Raw genomic sequence first — 23,710 nt, forward strand, 5'->3', positions numbered from 1 at the left:
TTCAGACTGACCTGGATATGGCGAGACATAACCATAGGGTTGTCCTCCTTGATAGGGAGGATGTTGTGAATAGGCATATTGCTGACCATATGGTGGCAATCCAGTGTTAAGAGGATATATGGGTCTTTGTTCACTGTATTGCCCAGTTTGATACTGATAAGCAGGATCAAACTATTGTCCTTGATAAGAAGAACCAGGTAAAATTCCTGATGATGACATGGGTGATGACCATGGCAAAGAAGAAAGCCCTGAGTGGATTCCAGACATAAACTAGTAACCAGCCGGGATGGACATTTGTCCATACAAATGTGACTTAGGTGTGGTAGTAAACATCAAAGAAGTAGTAGCAAAGGACTCTACCGCAGCTACATTAGATGAAGCTGTTTGGCATGTTTGTTGTTGTTTTTCCATGGTTAATTGACCCAAAAGTTGACCTAATGAATCAAGTGGTATTTCAGAGGCAGCAACAGAATGAGGAAGAGACTCAGAATAAAGATATAAACCAAGTCCAAAATGATGTGGAGTCCTGGGGGTAGAATCTTCTTCAGCTTCTTCCTCTACAACAATTAATCCAGGTGGAAGGATTTTGCCGTCAGGTCCAAAAAATACTTTTGGTGTTAAAGATGAAGTTTCAGGAACTACAGATGACTGAGGTATTTCAGTAACAACTTCAAAATGTTCAAGTTTAAAGTCCAGATGTTCCGGTAAAAGAACTTCAGTTTCAAGCGAAGGTTCGTGAACAACTTCAGGTTCAAAAATGTCTTCAGTTTCAACTGCTATGGGTTATGGATCAAATTCCAATTGAACAAGTTCAAGTTCTAAAGTAACTTTTGGTTTATTAACTTGAAGTTGTGGATCAAATTCAAGTACTTGTTCGCTTGTCTCCATTATAGTGGCCTCAGGTAGTTGAGTAACTTCTTCTTGTGTAACAAATGTGCTAGAAATAGTTCGAGTAACTTGAGGCTCATTACTAGCCGTAATAGGTGGCTCTAGTAATTTAGATGAAGTACCAGAAACTATTGAAGTACCAGACTCAGTTTGACGAGTCCGCCTTGACCGGATTGGTGTCGCTTCTGGTGGCAAGGGCGGTTTGCTCGTAACTCTCCTCGAACGACATAGTGGAGGTTGATATTCCTCCAGAATTGCTGATTGTTCTTATCAACTGAACTCAACTAAGGGAAAAAGGATTTTTTCGCGGGAAATTAACTTTTACGACATTAGAACTTAACTTTTCTTTTTCATTTTTTAAGAGTCGAGAAAAAGCAAAAGATGGCTCTAGTCGCTTTTGTTGTTTAATGAGCTTGAAAGGACAAGCACTCAGATGGACCTTTTCTTTTAAGGAGTCGAAAAGGAGAAAAAGTGACTACTCTGGAGATACTAAGCAAGAGGGTTTACCAAACTAATCCAAAATCTACAATATACACCTTGGTGGTAAACTAAAGAGAAATTACCAAGGATTTACCGTACGACAGTCAGTCTTCTCGAATGTTGTGTTTGGTGCATTGTGATTGGTAAGGAGGTAGACTCAGATTCCTAGGGATAAAGGATTTAATCCTATTGGGATCTCCCACTATATACACAACGGTACAGGGAGCACAAGTCCATACTAGTACTTATCGGTTCAGAGAGGAGGAATCACCCAACCTCAATGAAAACGACAGCCACTAGGTTTTAAGATGCCGGAACACGTCTCTAACCTAGACAACTCTAGATGTTTGTGTTAAATTCCAATGCGTTATTAGGTTAATTGAGGTTAATTTTAGGTTGATCTTGCTTAAAATTTGCCTTTGGGTTTCACCACGAGATGTTTTCCAAAATTCCTAAGAACGCAACTAGAATGAGAAGCACTCTTTCATTTGTTTTCAACAATGAAAATCCTAGCTACAAGGGATAGAGCAAACAAGTACTTTTGGATCAAACAACAAAGATAAAAAACTAATGAACTTCCCTAACCATTCCTTTTAAGCACACACACTCAAACTATAAAATGCAATTACATGTATTTCTTTTTCTTTTCAGTTCTCCTTAATGTGAATTATGCAATAAGAAAAACTAATGCACAATGATTCAAAAACTCTTTTCACAAAAATGTCGATTAATGAAAATTTATCTTAAAGGTAAAGGAAGACTAAACGAAACTTTTAACTTTAAGGAAACAAAGATTTTCGACATGAAAATGTGAATCAGATGCACAAATAGACCAATCGATTATTTAATGAAGGAAGATTTTACGACACTTTATTTTTGACAAAACAATCGACTGAAACTATTTTTCGACTATGGACTGCAAATGATAAAACAAATACATAAACAAACATTCAACAATCCAGTCTAAATCGGGTTGAAACAAGGAAACAAATACTCTTTTTAGAGACAAGACCTCATCTAAATCCAACAGACAATTTAAACAACTGAAAATTAGCTTAATGTTTTAGCTCCTAGATGGGAAAACTAATCCTAAAGGGATTAGCGTAGGCCAGAGTGAGGGATAGTTTGATGCATCTCACTGTCACAATGTAGAGGGTGCAATGCAGTGCACTGTGTTAGTTACAAAGGTGTGCTGGTTATAGAATGACAATTTTATACTCAAAACTGACTCAACCTTCAATGAATTGAACTTGAATTCGATGAATAGCAGAGGGTAAAGTATGTCAAAGTGTTTTAAGAGATTGACAAGCTAATATAAGGGATAGGATCGATCCCCAATGGAGTCGCCATTTTGTTATGGGCAAATTTAGTGTTTCTTCAAACGACTAACCCCTAGACCTAGTAGCAAGTCTAGAACAATAGTTAAAGTAATTCCATTGTGTTTCCTAAAGCTAACAGATAAAAGAAAGAGGAGCAAAAGAACCAACCTGTATCTCTCACTTGATTCCTCTTCCCTTTGACCGCTTTCACTGTTCCCTTCTATCCTTAACTTGCTTGAAAGGTACCTGCACACAAGGTGAGACAAAAAACCATCAAATCATACATATCGATCTATTAACTAAACATATTATAAAATCGAAAGTACAATATACATCACATAACACATGAATGGGAAAAAGCATAGAACTCTTTATTCATAGAAGGAAAGATTACAACCCATGTAGATGCATGTTCGATTCAGTGTCATCCTTCCAGCTTCAAACCCTTCTCTCCTCATGAAACAACAATTTGACATTATAACATTACTCTCCCTACTAATCTCTTTTCCAACAACATTTCCTTAGCTCAAGAAGTTTCGACCTAGACCAGCCTTTGAATGCTTGGTCCTTTTATAACTGAATGGAGGAGGTTAAGCCATTAATGGCCCTCATGAATGGTTTGCCAAAATTTGGAAGTGGTTACATGGAGGAAGGGATAGTGGATTAAGGTTCATTCATCTCCTTCCAAATCCAAAAACGAGCTCTATCCTTCTAGAAACCTTTAGAAGCATCCATTGGATGAGGAATCTAATGGATTCATTTCAAAAATTCGATGGATCTCACTCATCGCAAGCAGAACAAAGGCTAGGTGCAATGCATAGCACCCAGACAGTGCAGTTCCTGTAATGCATTCTAGCCTGATAAAGAGTCATCTGCGCTGATCTCTCTAGGGGCATTTTTGTAGAAATTTTGAATAATTTAACACATATTCACAGAGATTATCCTGATCATACAATTATAAGCGGAACATGTATAATACATAATCTCCTCTACGTTGATCATCAATTTACAGAAGCAGAAACATTCACAGGCACACATAGAAGCATCAATCAAACTCATTAACACAATATGTATCCCGGGGAAAGCATCTAGCTAAAAACCCCACACTATCTGTATATTATATTGATTGAATCATGTAACATTACAAAGCATAATACTTCTCACAAGTATCTCCACCTGTTACACACAATACAGCTCAGATCTGATCTCCAAATCTATTCCACTGCTTGCTTGCCTCCACTGCTCAATACCTGCTCAAGAACTGATGAGAATGGCTTCCCAAACTCGTATTTCACCTCAAAATAATCACTCACACTTTGTTGGACGTGAGCAAAGGCTACAATATTGGGCAAATACGAGAGCAAACTCATTGGCACACTCAATCCCTTGATTGTGCAAGATCTGGTGCACAACTATAGTCACAACTGATAGCAATCTGATTCTCTACCACCTGTCCCTGTTGAACTGAACATGCACTGACATGCAACTGAGTTAACTGATGTATTCTATAGTTGCATTATGAGTTAATAACTTGTGAATTAATTAATAACTAATTCACCTAACTCATCTCTAGTCTATTGATCAGTTAGACTAAATACAACTAGTTTAACAAAGCTAAACTGAACACAACTCCATCAACTATACCTCCAGTCCAATAAACTCAACTCACTTGAGTTCTAACTGAAGTCATGCATGCAACAACTTAACTGACTCATAAGAAAAGCGTATTTCCTTCTGACAGCTGCATGTGCCACCTCTGTAGCTCAAACTGAAGTTCTCCAAGAGAATAAGATTAAGTTTATAGTCCAAGTATTATTATGAGACAATAATATTTGACTTTTCTATTTTTGACAGCCAGTCTAAAAATAGACTTTGATCACTCACACTGTGATCACTCACACTTTGATAAAAAATAGAAGTCCATCTATTTTTCCCAACTTGACCAATCATCCATAAACAGCAACCTGCAATCCATGGACATGATCCATATGTCTAAAAATAGACATAGTCTAAAAATAGACTTGTGCCAAAAATAGCCTGCGGGCCCACTTAGTGAAGGCGACTCTTTTCACTAAGCTCCATCATCTTGTTGCAATCTCAACAAGCATTTCTTGTTGCACACTTTTCAACAATTTTTTGGATGAATGGTGTCATGAAACTCTTGGGAGGAAAGCATGATGTAGGTTAACTTAATTAGGGAATGAAAGCAACTGAATTAGGGGTTGATAGACCTTAATAATACAGATTTGAAAATCGGGGTTGATGTGCCCAAATTTTACTGTAACAGAGAGTTGCAAATCCAAACTTTGAAGTGACGAAATTAAATGAGACAAATTAAGCCTATGTTCAGTGAAGGCAAAGGGGTGGTTACCAAAAATCATCTCACTTTTTCCCAATTTTCAATTCTCATGCCCTAATTGCAATAATTGTTAATGAGTGACATGTAAGGAATTGTGACCAAGGTGCGTTGTGCAATACAATTGTCAAACAACATCCATAAACCTCTAATATAGACTAATATTAAATCAATACCCAAGTTAATCCTTACCTGATAAATATGATTATTGTGTGTTACACCTTAGCATGAATTGAGAAGTATACTCGAAGATTCACCTATTAATGTTAGGGTTGGTAGTAATAATTGGTGAATGATTGCAATTGGCCCCAAAATATTTGAACAAATAAGGATAACATTTGACTTACTTATTAAAGCGAATAATGATAGCTTTCATGGATGCTTTTTTTTCTCTACACTTGCAAATCAAACACGTTCATTAGATATGCCAATGTACATTTATGTGCATCAAATATATTTGATATAAGGGGATGAGAGAAATTAAGATAAGTTACTTATAGAATATAATTAAACCATTTGGTCACCATAAATGATAAATTTAAATTGAAAACTTAAGATTGCAAACAAAATTGAACAGAATGGAAAGTAATATAATCCATGACAAAACAACATTAACACAACATAATAACAAGTTATGAACACCTATATCTCTAGGAAGTATCTACTAATTGATTGTGAAAACCGGACACTCCACCCAACCATAGTCTCCCTGTTGTACGAACTCTCACTGTAATAGAGGTCAGTCCTTAAGCTAAAAATATGAATCCACAAAGGTGATTTGCCTATGGTTGATTTAAGATCTCTTCATATAGTCGAATTCCTTTATTCACAATCAAATTTTCACCTACAACAACCCCAATCCATAACATTCTTTCACATCAGCTTGTAATCCAACAAATGGGATCAGTTTCACAAATCAACAATCCATTAGGTTCATACACTTTCCTTTTGGGCTCGAACATACAGTGGCCAACAATTTTCACTATTAGAATTCCAAATATTTTGACTTGTATATAACTTTCACAATGATAGCAATTATCATTACAGATAGTCTTAGTTACATTCATAAATATTGCACTATAACTCAACATAATTTCTACATTCATAAATATTGCACTATACTCAACATACTTTCTACATCAATTCAATGGTTGCTTGTCTAGTGAATATGTTGTGTCCTTAAGTGAATATACTCTATATAGTATCTATAATATGCTTAGGCTAAAAAAACCATTTTCTTTATCCAAATAATTCTCCAAACCTGAAATTTCTTTCTAAATAAAACAATCCATATTTATAATTTAAATATTCAATTAAATCCCATAACATGTCACATATTCTTTCTTCTATAATAATCTTTTTTATGCTGCAACTTTATGGCGTTTCCTTTGCAACATGTGGTGAAATTGCTAGTAACGATAATTTGAAATAAAGTTATAATTTAGTTCATTTTTATCAATTTTTAAATTTTAACAATGTGAGATGTATCATGAAGTATTTTGATGGTTATCATGGATTGATGTCTATGGATGTTCACTGACCATTTAATTTATATGATTGTGTTAGTAATTGTCAATAATTAAATTAAAATTCTAGAAGCCCTATTCCAAAATGGACATATATATTGGCATAAATATTCTGAAATATTTCATATTTTAGAATATTCCATGGAGCTTGAATTCCTACCATCCAATTAATTACCCCTAGGCTTGTATAATTTTAATTTAATTACCAATTATTATTAGGTGGATGGTAGGAATTTAACCTCCAAGAGATATTCTAGAATATTCATAATAGAATTTACAAATCAAAAGTTCAAATTTATCACCAAAGTAGTTATGTTATCTTGTTTTAATAGATTTTCCGGATCCGTCCCATTCATCTTTCTTTTTAAGATGGGATTTTCGAACCTCCAATTGAGGTTCATCATCAGGATAAGTGAACCTCAGTAAAGCAACATGAATAAGATAGATCCGGAAAAATTGTAGTTTTATTATTTTTATCATTTTAATTAAATTGATTTATTAAAAAGAAACTCATATGAACAAATGTCATATAAAATGAATTCTGGAATTCTGAAAATGTGCTATTGATAAGCAATGATATTAATGCATGGTATTATAACAAAGATTATCCACAAATTACAAATCTTTATGGTAAAGCGATGATGAATCTTCATAGTCAATAATCCGCTACATATAAATTTATATATGTTTAATTTATATGTATTGTTTTCAATAAATAATAAAAATAATAGATTTTAGGTAAACTTATAATTTACTTTTATGAATTTTTAATTTTAGCCATGTGAGATGTACGGGAAAGTAAATATTTTTATATTTATTATAGATGGATGTCTATCTATCCATACTTCTTGATTATTTAATTAAAATTTAATTAAAATTTTAGAAATTTTATTATATAATAAACCTAACCCTTTAATTAATATAACTCTACTGAAAATTATTAATAAATAAATTAAAATTTTAAAAATTAGTTACCTAATCTACCTACTTAATCCCATAATTATTTCTATTTTTTTTATACCAGACCTTTTTAGTCTATCAAAATGAAAAATTATTGTTTATTTAAACTCGTCAACGAGTCGAGCACAACAACATGCCACTGGTCCGCTACAAAACTGTTTCTATTATGTACGTAAAATGGGGGCCATAATAATGACTGTCTAACACTCACTTCATCGAAACAGTAGACGCCGTGACAGTTTTGATGAGCCGAGACGCAGGAACTATCTGAACAACAGCTCGGTCATAATTCGTATCATAATGTATTTATTTTTCCACTACCTTGTATTTAATATCGAAAAACATTTGGATTTCTACTGAAAATCTAACGAAACAAAAATCCAAAAGCTGCGCCTAATATTGGCGACAGTTGCCTACCCAGGCGAAAGCATAATGGGAAATCGCATCGACAGTTTCTTACCTTGATGGAATACAGGAAATACAAAGAGGTCCAAGGAGAATTAATATAGAAAATTAATATGGGGTTAATAAAAGGAATTAATACAGGAATTAAAAGGAGGGTGATGATTAAATATATATGCTGGGTAGAAATTTAGATGGTAGATTTTGAAAATATTTTGAAATTGAATAAACTGAACGGGTCAATATTTCCTAAATTTATAATAATAGATATAAAAATATTTTTAAATATGAATAATAGATAAATTATATCTTTAAATATTAATAAATATTAAAAATAGTAAATATAAATTAAATACTTTTAGATATAAAAAATAATAGATTTTTTTTTTTTTTTATATTAATAGTTTTTAAGTTGATTTATTCAAGAAATCATTTTATACCATAGTTACTAAGTTAGAGTTGAAATTAGAATTCGAATTGATTCAATACATAGAAAAATCCGAAGTATACATTTTATAGCTACTGGATTTTTTTTATTTTTTTTCCATATTAAACAATTTTGCTCTATTTTAAACGTATTAGTCCTAGATAAACAGTTTTCTCTCTTTAATAAACCTGAAACATTTTTTAATGCTAATTATACAAAATTGTTATTTTTATATATCTAATAATATATAAATCTATAACACAAAATTATATCTTTTCAACTAAATTAACACCACCTACCTCACATCAAACCCACGTATTTTTCCACTCCATTGATTCTCTCAGATTAGCCAATGAGATTCTCTCAAATTAACAAAAATAAAGATAAAAATAAAAATATGTTCATATATATTAATAAAATAATAAAAAAATATTCATATTCCTTGATAAATAACTTTAGCCTTAGTTTAAAATTATCATAAAAATTAAATTAGAAAAAAAAATACATTTTATAAGCACATATAAATTGAGGGTCTCACGAAAACTCAATAAACTTTAAAAACTGAAAAATCTAAATGCACATATAAATTAACTATGCATTTGAGGGTCTCACGAAAACTCAATGAACTTTAAAAACTGAAAAATCTAAAAACTGAAAAATCTAAATGCTCAATAGCGTTAGGCAAGGATGCTGCCAAATATACTCTCCAATCGAATACGCTGAATTGTGAACGGTGGACGATTACGATGTGACTGGCGACTTGCTGCAAAATATTTTGGCTCTGCAATCTAGTTGTCTTCGCCATCGTTAATACTAGTAAAATTGCCAACAGACCAATGGATTGGACTTTTAATTTATATTAATAGATATAAAAATACTCGTAAAAATAAAATTGCCCGATAGTATACTGAACTTCAGTTAATTACATATCTCGAAAATATTCCAAAATTGAATTACTGCTTGAAGAATTAATTAAAACCAAATTCTAAGTCTGAATTCATACTTCGACAAATACACATTATACCACCAGCTGATGCGTGTAATACGCCCATCAACTTTGCTTGAGCAGCCGAGATTCGATCTCGCGACCTTCTATCGAGGCATGGCCAGCAGCATGAGCATTCGAATTTGAATAGTAGTCGGCCAATGCCTGCATGGCCTGAACCTGCATTTGAAGCGCGACGATGTACTCCGCGGCTTCTTTTAGAAAAACGGCGGTGCCGAGTCTGCGGCTTCTCGGCACGAGCCTCCTGAGAATCTTCATACGAGAAGCGACGGTGCCTACTGCTTGTTCATCGCAACTACCAGGTGACCGTATGCCTGTGATCACCCGCAGGCCGGGGTTTGCTCTACTCATCTGTCTGCCAGAATTATTGCAAGCAGCGTTCGGCTTGTAGGGTCTGGCTTTGGCAGACAGCGATCTCCTTTTTCCCTGGGAATTCCATCTGGACTTAACCACTTGCAGTCGGCGGTGCGCTTTGTTATGCCTGAAAATATATTTACAAATAATTTTCCTGCTCCATGCACTTCGACCCCTTGACGTCATGGCCAATGACAGATCCGCCGAAGATTTCATGGTTCGACTTCGGGCGGTGAGGTTCGTCTCGCATTCGACTTTCGGACGGCGCAGCAGCGCGACCAGGCGGCTCAAATATATCCGTTGGAAAGCGACTCTCCATGCCCCTTCTTGCCCATGTCCAGAAGGCTGTTCCATATTATGAGCAGCTCGGGAAACTACGAAACTTTAACAACAAAACATAACGGAACCAAGCTTTCTGTAACTTCTAATGTTCCTAAGCACACAGAACGCAGGAGAGAGATGCACAGACTTGTGCTCAGCTCCTCCCGGGCTTTAAAGAGCCAAGCGTCGTGAATTCCTATGGATATGCATGTGCCTATGGGGAGCAGGCAGGTCCCGTTCTATGTTCTTCCAGTAGTCGTATACAGTTTCCAGTAGAATTGCACGTAAAGTCATGTGAGTCATCCCATCTTCTGGCCGGTATGATTCAGCGGGTGTCACGGCGGGAATCTTGTGCAAGGCACATGCACCCACCTTAGGCATCTTTGTTGTTTTCAACGCCTAGTCGTTGTGGTTTGCGAATTTCAAAAGTGAACAGTCTGTCTAACGCTTTTGACTATGTTGCCATTTCTCACACTTTCATGGCAAAATGTTTTATTATAACAAAAAGGTGTTGACCATGTTACCACTTTTCACACGTTCACGGGAAAATATTGTGGATTATAAAAAGATTTATAGGCAAAGCGTTTCATGATAAATATTTTTTCCCCGAAGCCGTTTAATTATTCAATGTTTTTAAAATTCTCTGTTTTATTAAGTTTTATAGTGAGATTGTGTATTGTTATTATTTAAAATAGGTTTTCAATTGTAAAAATAGATTTAGTATTTTCAAAAATGTTGGAATAGATAAATTAAGAATTTGGATTCTGAGCATGTTTAAAATTGTGTTTGTTTGGTTAAGAGTTAGTTTTTTTCACACTTGAAGAAACAGGGTAATGGTTCAAGACCCAGAGACATTTGGCAAGAGTGGAAATATGTTTTCTTACAAACCACTAATAATTATAGGTTGCCTAATTTTCCTTAAATAATAGTGATAGCTTGGTTTTTCCTAAATATCAATGATGAGACAACCTGCAATTAACAATAGCAATGAATGATGACTATCAATTGCAATTAATAATGACTATTTCCCCTCTTAATTTGATAATAATAACTGTCCCACTGATTTAACAAGTCAATTACTTTAAATTTCTCTACTATTTTATATATATAGATATATATAAAATCAAACCACTTAAAAAAATCCCACCAACAAAATCAATCATAAAACATTAAAAAAAAACATAAAAAGCTTCACATTCCAACCCAAGGACTCGTGGTAAAACTAGCTACAACTAATTTTCTATCTACCTATTCAGGAAAGGATCTAGAACGTTAAATTATTGACTTTCCTTCCAGTGGTCAGAATGATATGTCACGTCGGTTTTGAATAAGGGTAATTTTTTTTTTTTTAAGTTATAATGAAAAATTATGTTTTATTAAATTTATAGTTATAGTTAATGTAGTGTTCTCAATAAAATTAATTTTATTTTTGTAAATTTGGGATTAGTGAAGTTATATCATGATTATGTTAACAAAAATAATACTTAAATAAATAAAATGAGGATTTGTACCAATAATTTAATACCATCTATTAAAAAATAAATTTTATTAATTAAATTAAATATTTTTTTAATTTTATTAATTAAATTGAATAATTTTTTAATTTTTATTTATTTATATTAATTAAATGAGTAATTCTTTATATTAATAATTTAAAATTAGCTAAATTTAGATTAATTTAATCATTATATCAAATATCAAATATGTTTTAAATAAACTTGGTTTTTCCAAATTTATCCATAAAAAAATGACAATTGAACTAGCATTTGCACCAAATGTTGCAAAGGAAACGCTGTAAGGCATAAATTGATGAACAATCGCGACATAGGAATATGCAAATCTAAATTCTCGATAAGATGCATAGATGTAGAAGAAATGAAATTCTAAAGCTGTATAAACCAAAATTGAAGACTATATATTTTTTATTAATTATTGAATTAATATTGCATATAAATCTCATAAAATTCTCTGATGTTATAACTTGTAGCATTGTTCCAACCAACAAAACTATTTTCACATTTTGGAATATCAGTTGTCATATGTATTATGTATATTATGGTAATCCTCACTAACTCTCAACCATATCAAGGATAGATATTAATTCACCTTAATGCCCCCAACAACATTAAATCTTTGATGGTAATCGACCTTTCACACTAATGTGGATATATGTCATTTTGTCTTAACTTGTATCTTATGTATGCCTATGACTTGTGATGTCAGATTGTCTTGTCATACTATACAAAAATATATAATTAAATAAAAGTAAAATAAATTTTAATGTTCCTTTAAAATTTATGCATTGAATCTTTTATCAAGTTGTTGAATACGATGAATCCAAATGTAAAAACCATATATTGTTTATAGAATCTTTGAACACTACAAACTTGCCAACTTAGAAACAGGTTTTCCTACATGTTGTAAGGCCAATAAAAGCAACTTAGAAACATGTTTTCCTACATGCTGTAAGGCCAATAAAAGCAACAGAAGGGACTCCCAATATTATATTTTTCAGCCAACGACTCTAGTTTCAAAATTTCACATTGTAATGTCAAATAAGCTTCCAAACTCAGTACTTAATTTATCCACCATTGGACTTGAGAGAAAAAAATGTTATTATCTCAGTATGATATGTAAAGTATAGATTTCATGATTTACTTTGAAAAAATAAAAATATTTGGAAAACTCAAAAAACCCCACACAAATGCTCATAGCATATTTTCTATTGCTGCACAACTCTTGATAGTGGTGATGACTGCTGTAAGTTTCTGCAGTGCAGAATCACAGCCTTGTTTTCAACATATAAACCTTACTACTCAGGTGTAAGGATCAACACTTTTAACTCACACATAATACCAAGACCTTATCTGAGCTTAGGTAAGGCCTTTTCTTTGTAAACAAGGCAATACCTTCAGGCCTTGACTAAAAGGTTGGCCCTGAGGTTTGATCAAATAAGGTTTCCGTCCTAAGCCTCATATACCAAAAAAGAAAAAAAATTAGTTAAGAATGGTAACCTGACTGCATATTGCCATTTCTACTATTCTCAACCCCAATTCTCACAGGTTTGTTTGGTTTAATCCTCATGAAATACCAAATTATAACACCTATAGAAATCAATCCACCAACAACAACTCTGACCACGGTTCCTGCCATCTAAGAAGCCAACGTTAACTTTAAAGCTTCATATGCATCAATAGAAGCATATCAAATGAAACAATTGGAATTGTTCATGTAATCCATAATTGAGTCCTATGTTTTACCTGCAATCACGCTTTGGTTTTGTGGTGAAGATGGCCATGATCTGTAAACAAGAAAGCATATAACAATAGCTAAAATTTGTAGTACTCCTTTGGAAGATACATTTTGTCATTAGTGGAAAGTTTTGGAATTAGAAATAACCTTAAGTCTCAAACCTTTCATATGTGGATATGGATCTTTAGAGGACTTTTATTCTTTAATGACTAAAGGAATGGGCAACTGGGCACATAGTTGATTTTGACTAACCTATAGGTGTCTACATTTGTCTCTTATTTAGATATGGGTAAATCAGAGGATTTGAACCTAAAATTTCTTGGCAATGGTACATAACACTACATTATCATGGCAATCACCATTTAAACTACCCCTGGGGGCTTAAAATTTGAAGAATATTGTTTCCACAATCTTATCTGAGTCATAAATGTTTAAATTCGATTAGAAAGATATATGTTGAATTTAATATAAAGAATAGAATCTATACCAGTATAGAAACATAGTTTCATTTTAACTCTGGAACTAAGTTTTTACAGAAATAGAAAAAATTTAAGATGCAAATTTTAATGTTTCCAACCACTTTAATGAGTAATAAATCTTAAATTAAAATAAATGTATTCTATTTAATGTCTAGTTATTTAAAAATGATATGTAAATCACCTAGTTTTTTTCCCTTTTCCACTGGAAAACAATTGAGAAAATACGCAAGAGAAATATCAGAGTATCTCTAAGTTTTGTTGGCCAGGAAGCAGCAGTGGATTTCTTTCCTGATTAAGGAAAGTTTCCAAGACTAAGCCAGTACCAATCAACAAATATTCCTTGCATTCAACCAACTTGTGTCACGTGTACTTAAAGAAATAAACCAGTTTCAACTTGAAACTACCTCAAACTTTCTTATTCAGAAGTACACTGATGTAGGCTGGGTTTTCATGCACAATTTGTATTTAACCAAAAATACATATGAAATAAAATGGGCATCAAATTTAGATTTTAAATAGAGATTAGAAAGTAGCTTGCACTATGTAACCATCATACCTAAACAGTAAGTACTTACATTCCTGTCCTTGTAGAGACACAAGAAATTGCCAAATTCGGTCTCATAGCCACAGGTCCTTCTTCCATACCCATCATACTAGCATCTCAGACAGTGATTTGTGCTTAGATTCTCGTAATTCAAGTGAATACGATAGGCAAGAATTTGGTTATAGAAAGCATTTCAAGATCCATTGGTAATATCCCAATATATGCTAGTGTATGATTCACAGTTTTGGAGCATAAGTCTCAAGGAATCTGAGGTCCTTGGATAGTAAGAGCAGCAAGAGACCTTAGAGAGAGAATTTGGGCAATCCGGCAAACTTTTGCAGAGGTAGTTTTTGCTATCACAAACGGACTCATAATGGCTGGTCTGGTCCTCACAATCTCTAGGCTGAGGCTTGACAAGGACAAAGGACGCATTGTAATTGAAGTGGAGAAAATTATTTAAATTTAAAATGGAGAACTTTCTATTGATGTCAAGATTAAATCTTATGCTATGAGGAAGTTCTTCTTCTACACTGCAGCTCCACATATATAAGGATTTGCGGCTCCACATATATAAGGATATGAGATAATTATATGTGGATTAGCATAGTTGATGTTCTTCACAAGATATCTCCTTGTGGATGTCCTTATTTCAAGTTTGGTTTCATTGGTGCACACAAGCAATGATCTATATTCAAAATTCCCACACCCATCGTCAATGCCAAAAGGATGCTAGATGGGTGAGCCACCACAGCTTGTCCTACAAAGACTGGATTGACACTCTCTGAAAGGGATATTAGGCAAAGATAAATTTGCCAACTTGATCACAAAAATGTACTCAAAAAGCCCATTTGCAAAAAGCCTATTAAAATTATATATATATATATAATTTATTTTTTAAAAATTAAATATCACTACTCTACCAAATTTTAAAGTGATCAATATTTAATAATTAAATAATAAAAATATAAGTAGATACCTGTCAAATTTAACATGCTGAAGAGTATAGTAATTGAAAAACTAGAAGTCATGTTTAACATGATGAAGGGTATGGTAATTAAAAAAACCAAAAGTTGCTGTAAAATCCAAATAAAGATGTCTTGCCATATTGACAGGATAACTCGATAATGCTATGAAGAAAGTTATAAGGAAAACACCTCTATTCCAGATACAAATTTGGCAAGGAATAGGCTAGGATAGCTCTGTAATTGGAGTAAGAAATGAGGTCATGGGAATGGTTAAATCTTAGATTAGTTTACAAATTTGGTTCTATAGTGTCTTTCTAGTTGTGCAAAGCAAGGGTCAGTGTAAATTCATGTCATATTTTCATTATCAATTTATTACAGTAAGGTAAGCGAGCCAGGAGGTGCACTCACGCCTACTATCACCTTCCTTATCATATTTTTTTCACTATTAGGAATTGAATATGGATCATCCACACAAATACAAAACCATCTCTAACTTGACAATAGACACTTGAATCTTTTAAATAATCCTTTTGTGGCATAAATAATATTCTAGGCACTTGAATCTTTGAAGTGTATGGTTTTTTTAATTAACAACTTCTTTTATCTATTTTTATTGAAATTTAATTTTATATGAAATATTAAAGTTATATACATATATATATATCTATATATATATATATATATATATATATATAATTTTGATGTGTTAAAAATTAAGTATCACTACTATACTGGATTTTAAAGTGATCAACATTTAATAATTAAATAATAAAAATATAAGTAAATACTTGTCAAATTTAACATGTTGAAGTGTATCGTAATTGAAAATCCAGAAGTCATGTAATGCTATCGAGAAAGTTATAAGGAAAACGCCTTTCAAAGAGTGTTGTGGAAATCGTTGCATAAATGGCCATAAAGAAGTAAACCAGTTTCAAGCTGAAACTGCCTCAAAATTTCTGATTCAGAAGTACACTAACACAGGCTTAGTTTTCATGCACAGGTTGTGTTTAACCAAAAATACATATCAAATAAAAGGGGCATCAAATTTAGATTTGTAAACTTGTATTAGAAAGTAGTTTTCACTTTGTAACCGGCATACCTAAATAGTAAGTACTGACATTCTTGTCCTTGCAAAGACACAGGACATTTCCAAATTTTGTCTGATAGCCATAGATCACTCTTCCATACCCATCATACTAGCAGCTCAGGCAGTGATTTGTGCTTAGATTCTCATAATTAAAGCGAATACCATAGGTGGGAATTTGGTTATAGAAAGCACTTCCAGATCCATTGGTAATATCCCAATATATGCTAGTGTATGATTCATAGTTTTGGAGCATAAGCCTCAAGGAATATGAGGTCCTTAGATAGTAAGAGCACCAAGAGACCTTAGAGAGAGAATTTGGGTAATCAAGCAAACTTTTGTAGAGGTAATTGTTGCTATAATAGATAGACTCATATAGGCTAGTCTGGTCCTCACAATCACTTGGCTGAGGCTTGACAAGGAAAAGGGATGCATTGTAATTGAAGTAGAGAAAAGTATTTAAAATTGAAATGGAGTACTTTCCGCTGATGTCAAAAATAAAGCTTATGCTATGGGGAAGTTCATCTCCTACACTGCAACTCCACATAGAAGGATCTGAGATAATTATATGTGGATTAGCATAGTTGATGTTATTCACAAGATATCTCCCTGTGGGTGTCCTTAATTGAAGTTTGGTGTCATTGGTGCACACAAGCAATGATCTATATTCAAAACTCTGACACCCATCATCAATGCCAAAACGTTGCTAGATGGGTAAGCCACCACAACTTTTCCTACAAAGACTGGATTGACACTCCCTAAAAGGGATGTTAGGCAAAGATAAATTTGCCAACTTGATCACAAAAATGTACTCAAAAACCCCATCTGCAAAAAACCATTCACTATTTCAAAGGGACTAAACCTAGAATGCTCAATTCTAGAAAACAAGCCACTTCCCATCAGGAAGATGGGAAATGAAGTTCATGCAAACTAAATTTGATTTTTACTCCATTTAATTTCAAGAAGCAAAAGCATAAGCGGAAAATTTTCTCTAGCCTTTTAAAATTTTTGTGCATAAATAGGACATAGAGAGACACACATTTACACACACGAAAACCATAATAGCAACAAACATTTCTATTAATATGAACTTCAGTTTTTGATTGGATTTTATGTTTAAGCTGTATAATGACATAGCAGTAAAAGGACAAAACTCATATCCTACCATTTGAAATAATTGTGGGATATTTAAAAGTATTTTGAGAAATTCAGTTATAAAGCAAAACCCTCCAAATTCCCATAAGGGCGGGCATGAAAATACAACAGCCCTCTGTACTCAGTCATGAAAGTTTAAAATGTAAAATGCATGGTAGTTTCACCATATTGAGCTAAATTTCACACTCGTGTAAAACGATCTAGCATAAAACTAAACAGAAACATTGTCTTACAGTGATTTGAAATATTTCAATTGATTGAGATCCAAAAATGATAACTTAATTAATTAAACAAAACGTGGGTGAGTGCCGTAATCTATAAACCTAGGGGAACTTCAGGCGACCGTGAATACAATTAAGCAGAGCAAAGGATAACCCAGATGCTGAGTAAACCCATTAAATTCTTCGAGTAGTTCAAAGGAGAAAGAGGAACCTGGAAAGAAATTACATGACTGAGTAGTTGTATGCGGCAGGGGTTATGAAAAAAGCTGAGACAGGTCACTGATGATTTACCTAAACAAAACAAAGCATACAAAGGCTTTGTCAATGAAACTGAGGGTTTCTTAAAAAAACATAAACGTATAATCACAAACAAAAAATAAAGAATACCAAATGTAACCAATTACTTGGCCAAAGCAAGAAAGGCCCCAATTACCTGGCCAAAGCAAAAAAGGCCTTGTGCGTTCTGGCGCTGAAGGAGAATTGTCACAAATGCTTTGAAAAGGAATAATGAAAAAATGAGCATCCCAGGTGAGGAGAAAACCACCATATCAATAGTCAATGAATAATATTGAAATGGAGTTGTAGGTCTGAGAGATGGGGGTGTGGAGATTCATTCCTTGTGCATTAAATTTTGATGTCAGTTTGACACCACTCATTGGGAAATCTAGTTTTCCTATGCCAAAATTTATTAATAAATATTTGGTTGTGTGGTTCTTTGTTGAGAGTTGCAGAAATGGAGCAATTCTATGTTAAGAGTTGCAGAAATGGAGGAGTTTGGTTTTAAGCATTGCAGAAATGGAGAAATCAGAGGTGCAAAGAGTTTGGTGTTAAACATTGCAGAAATGAAGAAATCGGAGGGGTGAAGTGATGGTCAGTAAAACGGAGAAACCATAACAGGGTAGAAATCGGAGGGGCAAAGTGATGGTCAGTAAAATGAAGAAACCGTAACAGGGTAGGTGGTTACCTAGTTACCCTAACCGCCGATGTTATCATCCGATGGCAGAGGTTTTTTAATCGTCTAAAAAATGATCGGAGGGCGCAGGAGGATACACGTAGCACTGGAGGAAGTTCTTTTCATAGGGGAACGCCTTACGGCGTAAAAATATTAAGATAAAGTCATATTAACATTTATATGAAAAATACATTAAATAATATAAAAGATAAATAATAAAAATCTAATAAAGCATATATAATAAATACTTAATACATAGCACTATAATATATTTAATTTATCAAAGTTAAATGAAAAATCGTTCAAACTTTAATTTGATATATCGTATTAAAAATATTTTACATACACACACACATATATATAACTTAGATCTATTTTAACTCCAGATCTATCAAGTGTAATATCTGGAGGTGTAAACCAAGTTTTGCACTCAAAAAAAGGATTTACATCTCGAGAGATTTGATCCCTCTTGAGACTTGATATATCCAAGGTTAAGATGGATCTAAGTTGGTTCGAGTTGTGTGAATCCACACAAATTTTTTTGAACATCTAAGTAATATGATCATCTTATTTTAAGAAAGAGTATTAATAAGTAAAATGATAAAATACAAATTTTTAATTAAATATCTTGAGATGCAATCATCGATGAAAAGAGATTTGATCACTCGGTATAGGTTAGTATAATGTATATGTAGTTGACATTAAAATATTTTATTTATAATCCAAGTTCTCCACATTAAAATGTTAAAACATGTCCCTCATATTTTTTCTTCTATGCATTCATTTAATTATTTTTATTATTATTTTTTTTGAAAATATTACATATCAAATATTTATTAAGAATTGAAAGAATTATAAAAAAGCTATTAATGGAATAATAATTCTCTCAATCAGTCTCTCTATATATATGTTTCATATTAAAAAAAATTAGTCAATTTGTGTATTAAAATATTTTATTTACAACCCACATTAAACTTTTCTGTGTTATTGATACTTTTAAAATCTCGGATATCAACTCCATATTAAAAATGAAATAAATTTAGAAATTAAGGTGCAGATTCGAAATCGCACATGAAATTTATTAAATCACAAGACTTGAAGCTACTCTACAAATCCACGGAAGTTAATTTACCATATAGGACACACATCATAAACATAAAAAATGATACCTCACACATGCACATAGATTTATCTATGGGAAAGAAACTACTCAAAACCCCTTCCTATCTCTATTGCGTTAATCAAGGAATAGAGATGAAATACATATGCTTTCTCAAGCTTGAGCACACCCTGCAAGTGATTAGTCTATCCCTCTACCTGACTGGCTGACTCGGGCCAACACTCAACCAATTTTCAATCCCTCCAAGCTCCAATTTCCTTGCATCATTCCTCTAGGAATCTGGCCCCTATTATTTAGGGTTTTCCCACTGTTGAAATGCACAATTCAAATTCCTTAGTTCCTTCTTCTGACTGCATGCATCACATTTACACATTGGAATATGGTACAATTGATAATACATTGCCTTGTGATCTCCATCTTAACTTGGTAACTCAAATTCTCTGCATTCAACAATTATTTTGGGCTGATTGACCAGCTAACTGGTTGATCATTGAGTGCGGTTGAAGTTCTACTTCCACAACTTGACCTCGACTAGTTCCTCTGACAATTAGAACAAGTATAACTGATAATAACTCAATTTAACCAAAATAGATAGCTAAAAATTAGCAATTAATCACATTGAACTAAACTCAATCTCCCCAACTCAAATTAATTGATTTAACTGAGTGACAATTGCCTTGTCACCTTAGTTAACTACCTCCAAGATTTCTACTGAAATAGAAAGTCAATTTTTTCTCTAGTTTGACCAAGGCAAAGTCACATTAAGATTTTCTTGTTGCATTTTCAACACTCCCTCTCAACAATAAAGGGATTATCAGACACCCCTATCATGTATATGTGGAACTCAAACTTCCCTCTTGACAAGGCCTTTGTCAAAATATCAACACCTTGTTCCTTTGTCGAAATGTACTGCAAAAACATAATATGCCTCTGGACACAGTCTCGCGGATGGAGATACAAGATATCAATATGCTTGGACCGATCATGAAAAACAAGAGTTTTAGAGAGTTTGATGCAACTCTGATTATCACAGTAAATCAAAGTTGTATCCATCATCTAACCAACCAAGCCAACAAGTATCTTTCTCATCCATATTGCCTCATAGGTTGCTTGACTTGCAACTATGTATTTTGCTTCTACCGAGCTGAGTGCTACATATATTGATCCCTGTTGTACCAAAAAACTATTGTTGACCGAACACTGAAAATTACACCTGACGTACTCTTTCGGACTCATGGACTTCCCACACAATCTACATCTGTGAAGCCACAAGGCTTCACTCCCTCTGTTCATTTTTCCATTAGTCCAAACTAGGTGGTGCCTCTCACGTACTGTAGAACATGATTAGCTACCCTAAAAAATAGTTTGGTTGGACTAACCATGGCTTGGTTCAACTAGTTGACTGAAAAATACATATCTAGTTTTCTGTTCACAAGATACAGGAGTGAACCCACAAACTGTAGTTAAATAGTAGCATCCACTTCCTGGCATACTCTTTCCTCCAGTTGGTTGCTAGAGGAGTCTCCGTGGGTTTGCACCTATCCATGTGAAACTTTTGAAGTATCGCGTTCGTATACTTGCTCTGACAGATAAATAGTTCCCCATCACCTTGCCATACTTCCAATCTGAGGAAGTAGTGTATCAGACCCATGTATTTCATCTCAAACTCTCTTGCAAGGTCCTCCTTGCTGGATCTGATCAACTTCTCATCACCAATCAAAATAATGTCATCAAAATATAAGATAATAATCAACAATTTACCTTCTACCAAAATATGATAGAGGTTGGCATCCACTTCACTTTTGGTGAAGCCCAAATCGGTGAGATAGCTATCAATCTTTGTGTACCAAGCACATGGTTCTTACTTGAGACCATACAATACTCACTTGAGTCTTCATACATTAGACTCTTAATCAAAAGCCTCAAAGCCTTCTAGTTACTCAATATACACCTCCTCCTCAATAACTCCATTGAGGGATGTTTTTTTCACGTCCATCTGGTGAATCTTCCACCCCATCTATGCAACCAGAGAAAGGATTGATCTAATGGATGAGTACCTTGCCACATGACGAAAGGTATTCTCATAGTCAATCCCCTCCACCTGAGAGTATGCCTTGGCCACAAATTTGGCCTTGTACTTTTCTATGCTTTCGTCTAATGCATGCTTCACCTTGAAGATCCATCTCGAACCCACAGCTGATTTATCTACTGCTCTTGGGATCACATTCCAAACACGATTACAATGGATTCATACTCCTCCATCATTACATCAACCCTTACAGGGTGCTCTACTGCTTCCTTGAAATATGATGACTCAGTCTCTACTAGCTCAGTCATTAGAGCCATGTCGTCAGTGTACCAATATGGTGACCTTCTCTGCTTACATTGATATGAAGGAGCACCCACATTCTCCCTCGCATCCTGCACAAGTCTCTGAACTTTCCTGGTTCTCTTCCTCCCTTCTCTAGAGGGTTTTTCTTGAGTGGTTATCTCCACTCTCTGCTCTTTGTGGCTTCTCCACAACATCCCGAGGCTCCTCCTTTGGAGCTAAAAGCTCCGCCTCTAGTGGGATATGAAGCTCCCTCTCAACAGAGCACCGCATGGGTTTGTCTTCATCAAATTTTACATACCTTCATACAACTATCATTTTGAGGGATGGAAAATACACATGGTAGTTGTGTGGAGTTTTTATGTAACCCAAAAATATCACCAACTTTGCAATTAGATGTAGCTTCTTTCTTGACTTTGGAGACAAGGCAATAAACAGAGGCTGTAAAAATCCTAAAGTGCGACACATCCGACTTCCTCTGTGATAAAGCCTCGTCTGGTGTAATCATGCCAAGAATTTGATGAGGACTCTTGTTCCGCAAATAGACCTTTGTGTTGCATGCTTCAGCCCACAAGTGCAGAGGTAGGCTTTGGTCATGCAACATCATCCTCATTGCTCACAAAATGTTGTGATTATTCCTCTCAGCCACCCCGCTCTTCTTTGGCTTGTGGGGTTTTGTCAATACCTTCTTTTTCACATAAATTTTTAAACCCATTCGGCACATACTCACCTCCATTGTCGCTCATGAGAGCCTTCATCTTCTTGCTCTTTTCTTTCTCAACCAATTAATTGAATTCCAAGAACTTAGATAAAGTCTCATCCTTCTTCTGCATGAAGAAGATCTAACAATTCCGTGAGAAGTCATCAATAAAGATGACAAAATATTTGTGCTTCGCAGTGGAGGCTATCGAGAAAGGTCTAAAAACATCATATTGGATCATTTCAAGGACTGCATGTGCTCTATTATCCCGATCATGGAAAGTGGATTTTGTGTACTTCCTTAAGGTACACCCTCTACATGTGTCATGTTTTTCTAGTTCTCCTTTGGGGAGGCCTGTAGTTATCTGTTGCGTGATCTTCAATGTGCCATGATGCAAATGGATAAGCCTTTTATAACGAAGTTCACTGACAACGCGACTCTGCTCCTTCTCCACCTTTGTGGTTAATGCAACACAATCCTCCACATATAGCTTATGGAGGTTCTTCACACGAACCTTGATCTTCTTCACCTATCCCCTAGCTGTGTGTCTCAAGAATTACTTTCCTTTGGTGAAGATCACATCCTAACCAAGGTCTTCCAAAACTAAAATGGAGACAAGATTCTTCTTTAGACCTAGAACAAACATCACATCCTTGAGTCTAAGAGAGGAGCCCGACTCTCTTTGAAAGGTGATTGTACCAATCCCAGTCACATTGTACCTTCCATCATCCCCCATCTCAATGTTCATATGGAGATATTTCTCCATGAAATCACTAAAAAAAATATCTATTCCCTGTTATATGGAAAGAGGCACCACTGTCCAGGTACCACACACTTCCCATCACTATGTTGGCCATGAATTCAATGAGA

At 34.2% G+C, this 23,710-nt stretch overlaps 1 protein-coding gene and 1 pseudogene across 1 annotated transcript; both read right to left on the bottom strand.

The window, feature by feature from the left end:
• Positions 1 to 9,241: 9,241 nt before the first annotated feature.
• Positions 9,242 to 10,237, bottom strand: LOC149231186 (transcription factor bHLH149-like). The gene has a single exon (XM_089376218.1). It carries the CDS (start codon positions 10,070 to 10,072, stop codon positions 9,410 to 9,412), a length of 663 nt encoding a protein of 220 aa, XP_089232344.1. The 5' UTR covers positions 10,073 to 10,237; the 3' UTR covers positions 9,242 to 9,409.
• A 2,802-nt stretch (positions 10,238 to 13,039) lies between these two features.
• On the bottom strand, positions 13,040 to 22,876 carry LOC149231187 (uncharacterized; annotated as a pseudogene).
• Between the last annotated feature and the right edge of the window lie 834 nt (positions 22,877 to 23,710).

The sequence above is a fragment of the Pinus tabuliformis genome, chromosome J, assembly GCF_031772625.1.
Source record: "Pinus tabuliformis cultivar Carrire ecotype Pingquan chromosome J, CPIR1, whole genome shotgun sequence".
Lineage (NCBI taxonomy): Eukaryota > Viridiplantae > Streptophyta > Pinopsida > Pinales > Pinaceae > Pinus > Pinus tabuliformis.

Coding starts and splice junctions, on each gene's coding strand:
- LOC149231186 (XM_089376218.1), bottom strand. CDS start 10,072: ATGGAACAGCCTTCTGGACATGGGCAAGAAGGGGCATGGAGAGTCGCT.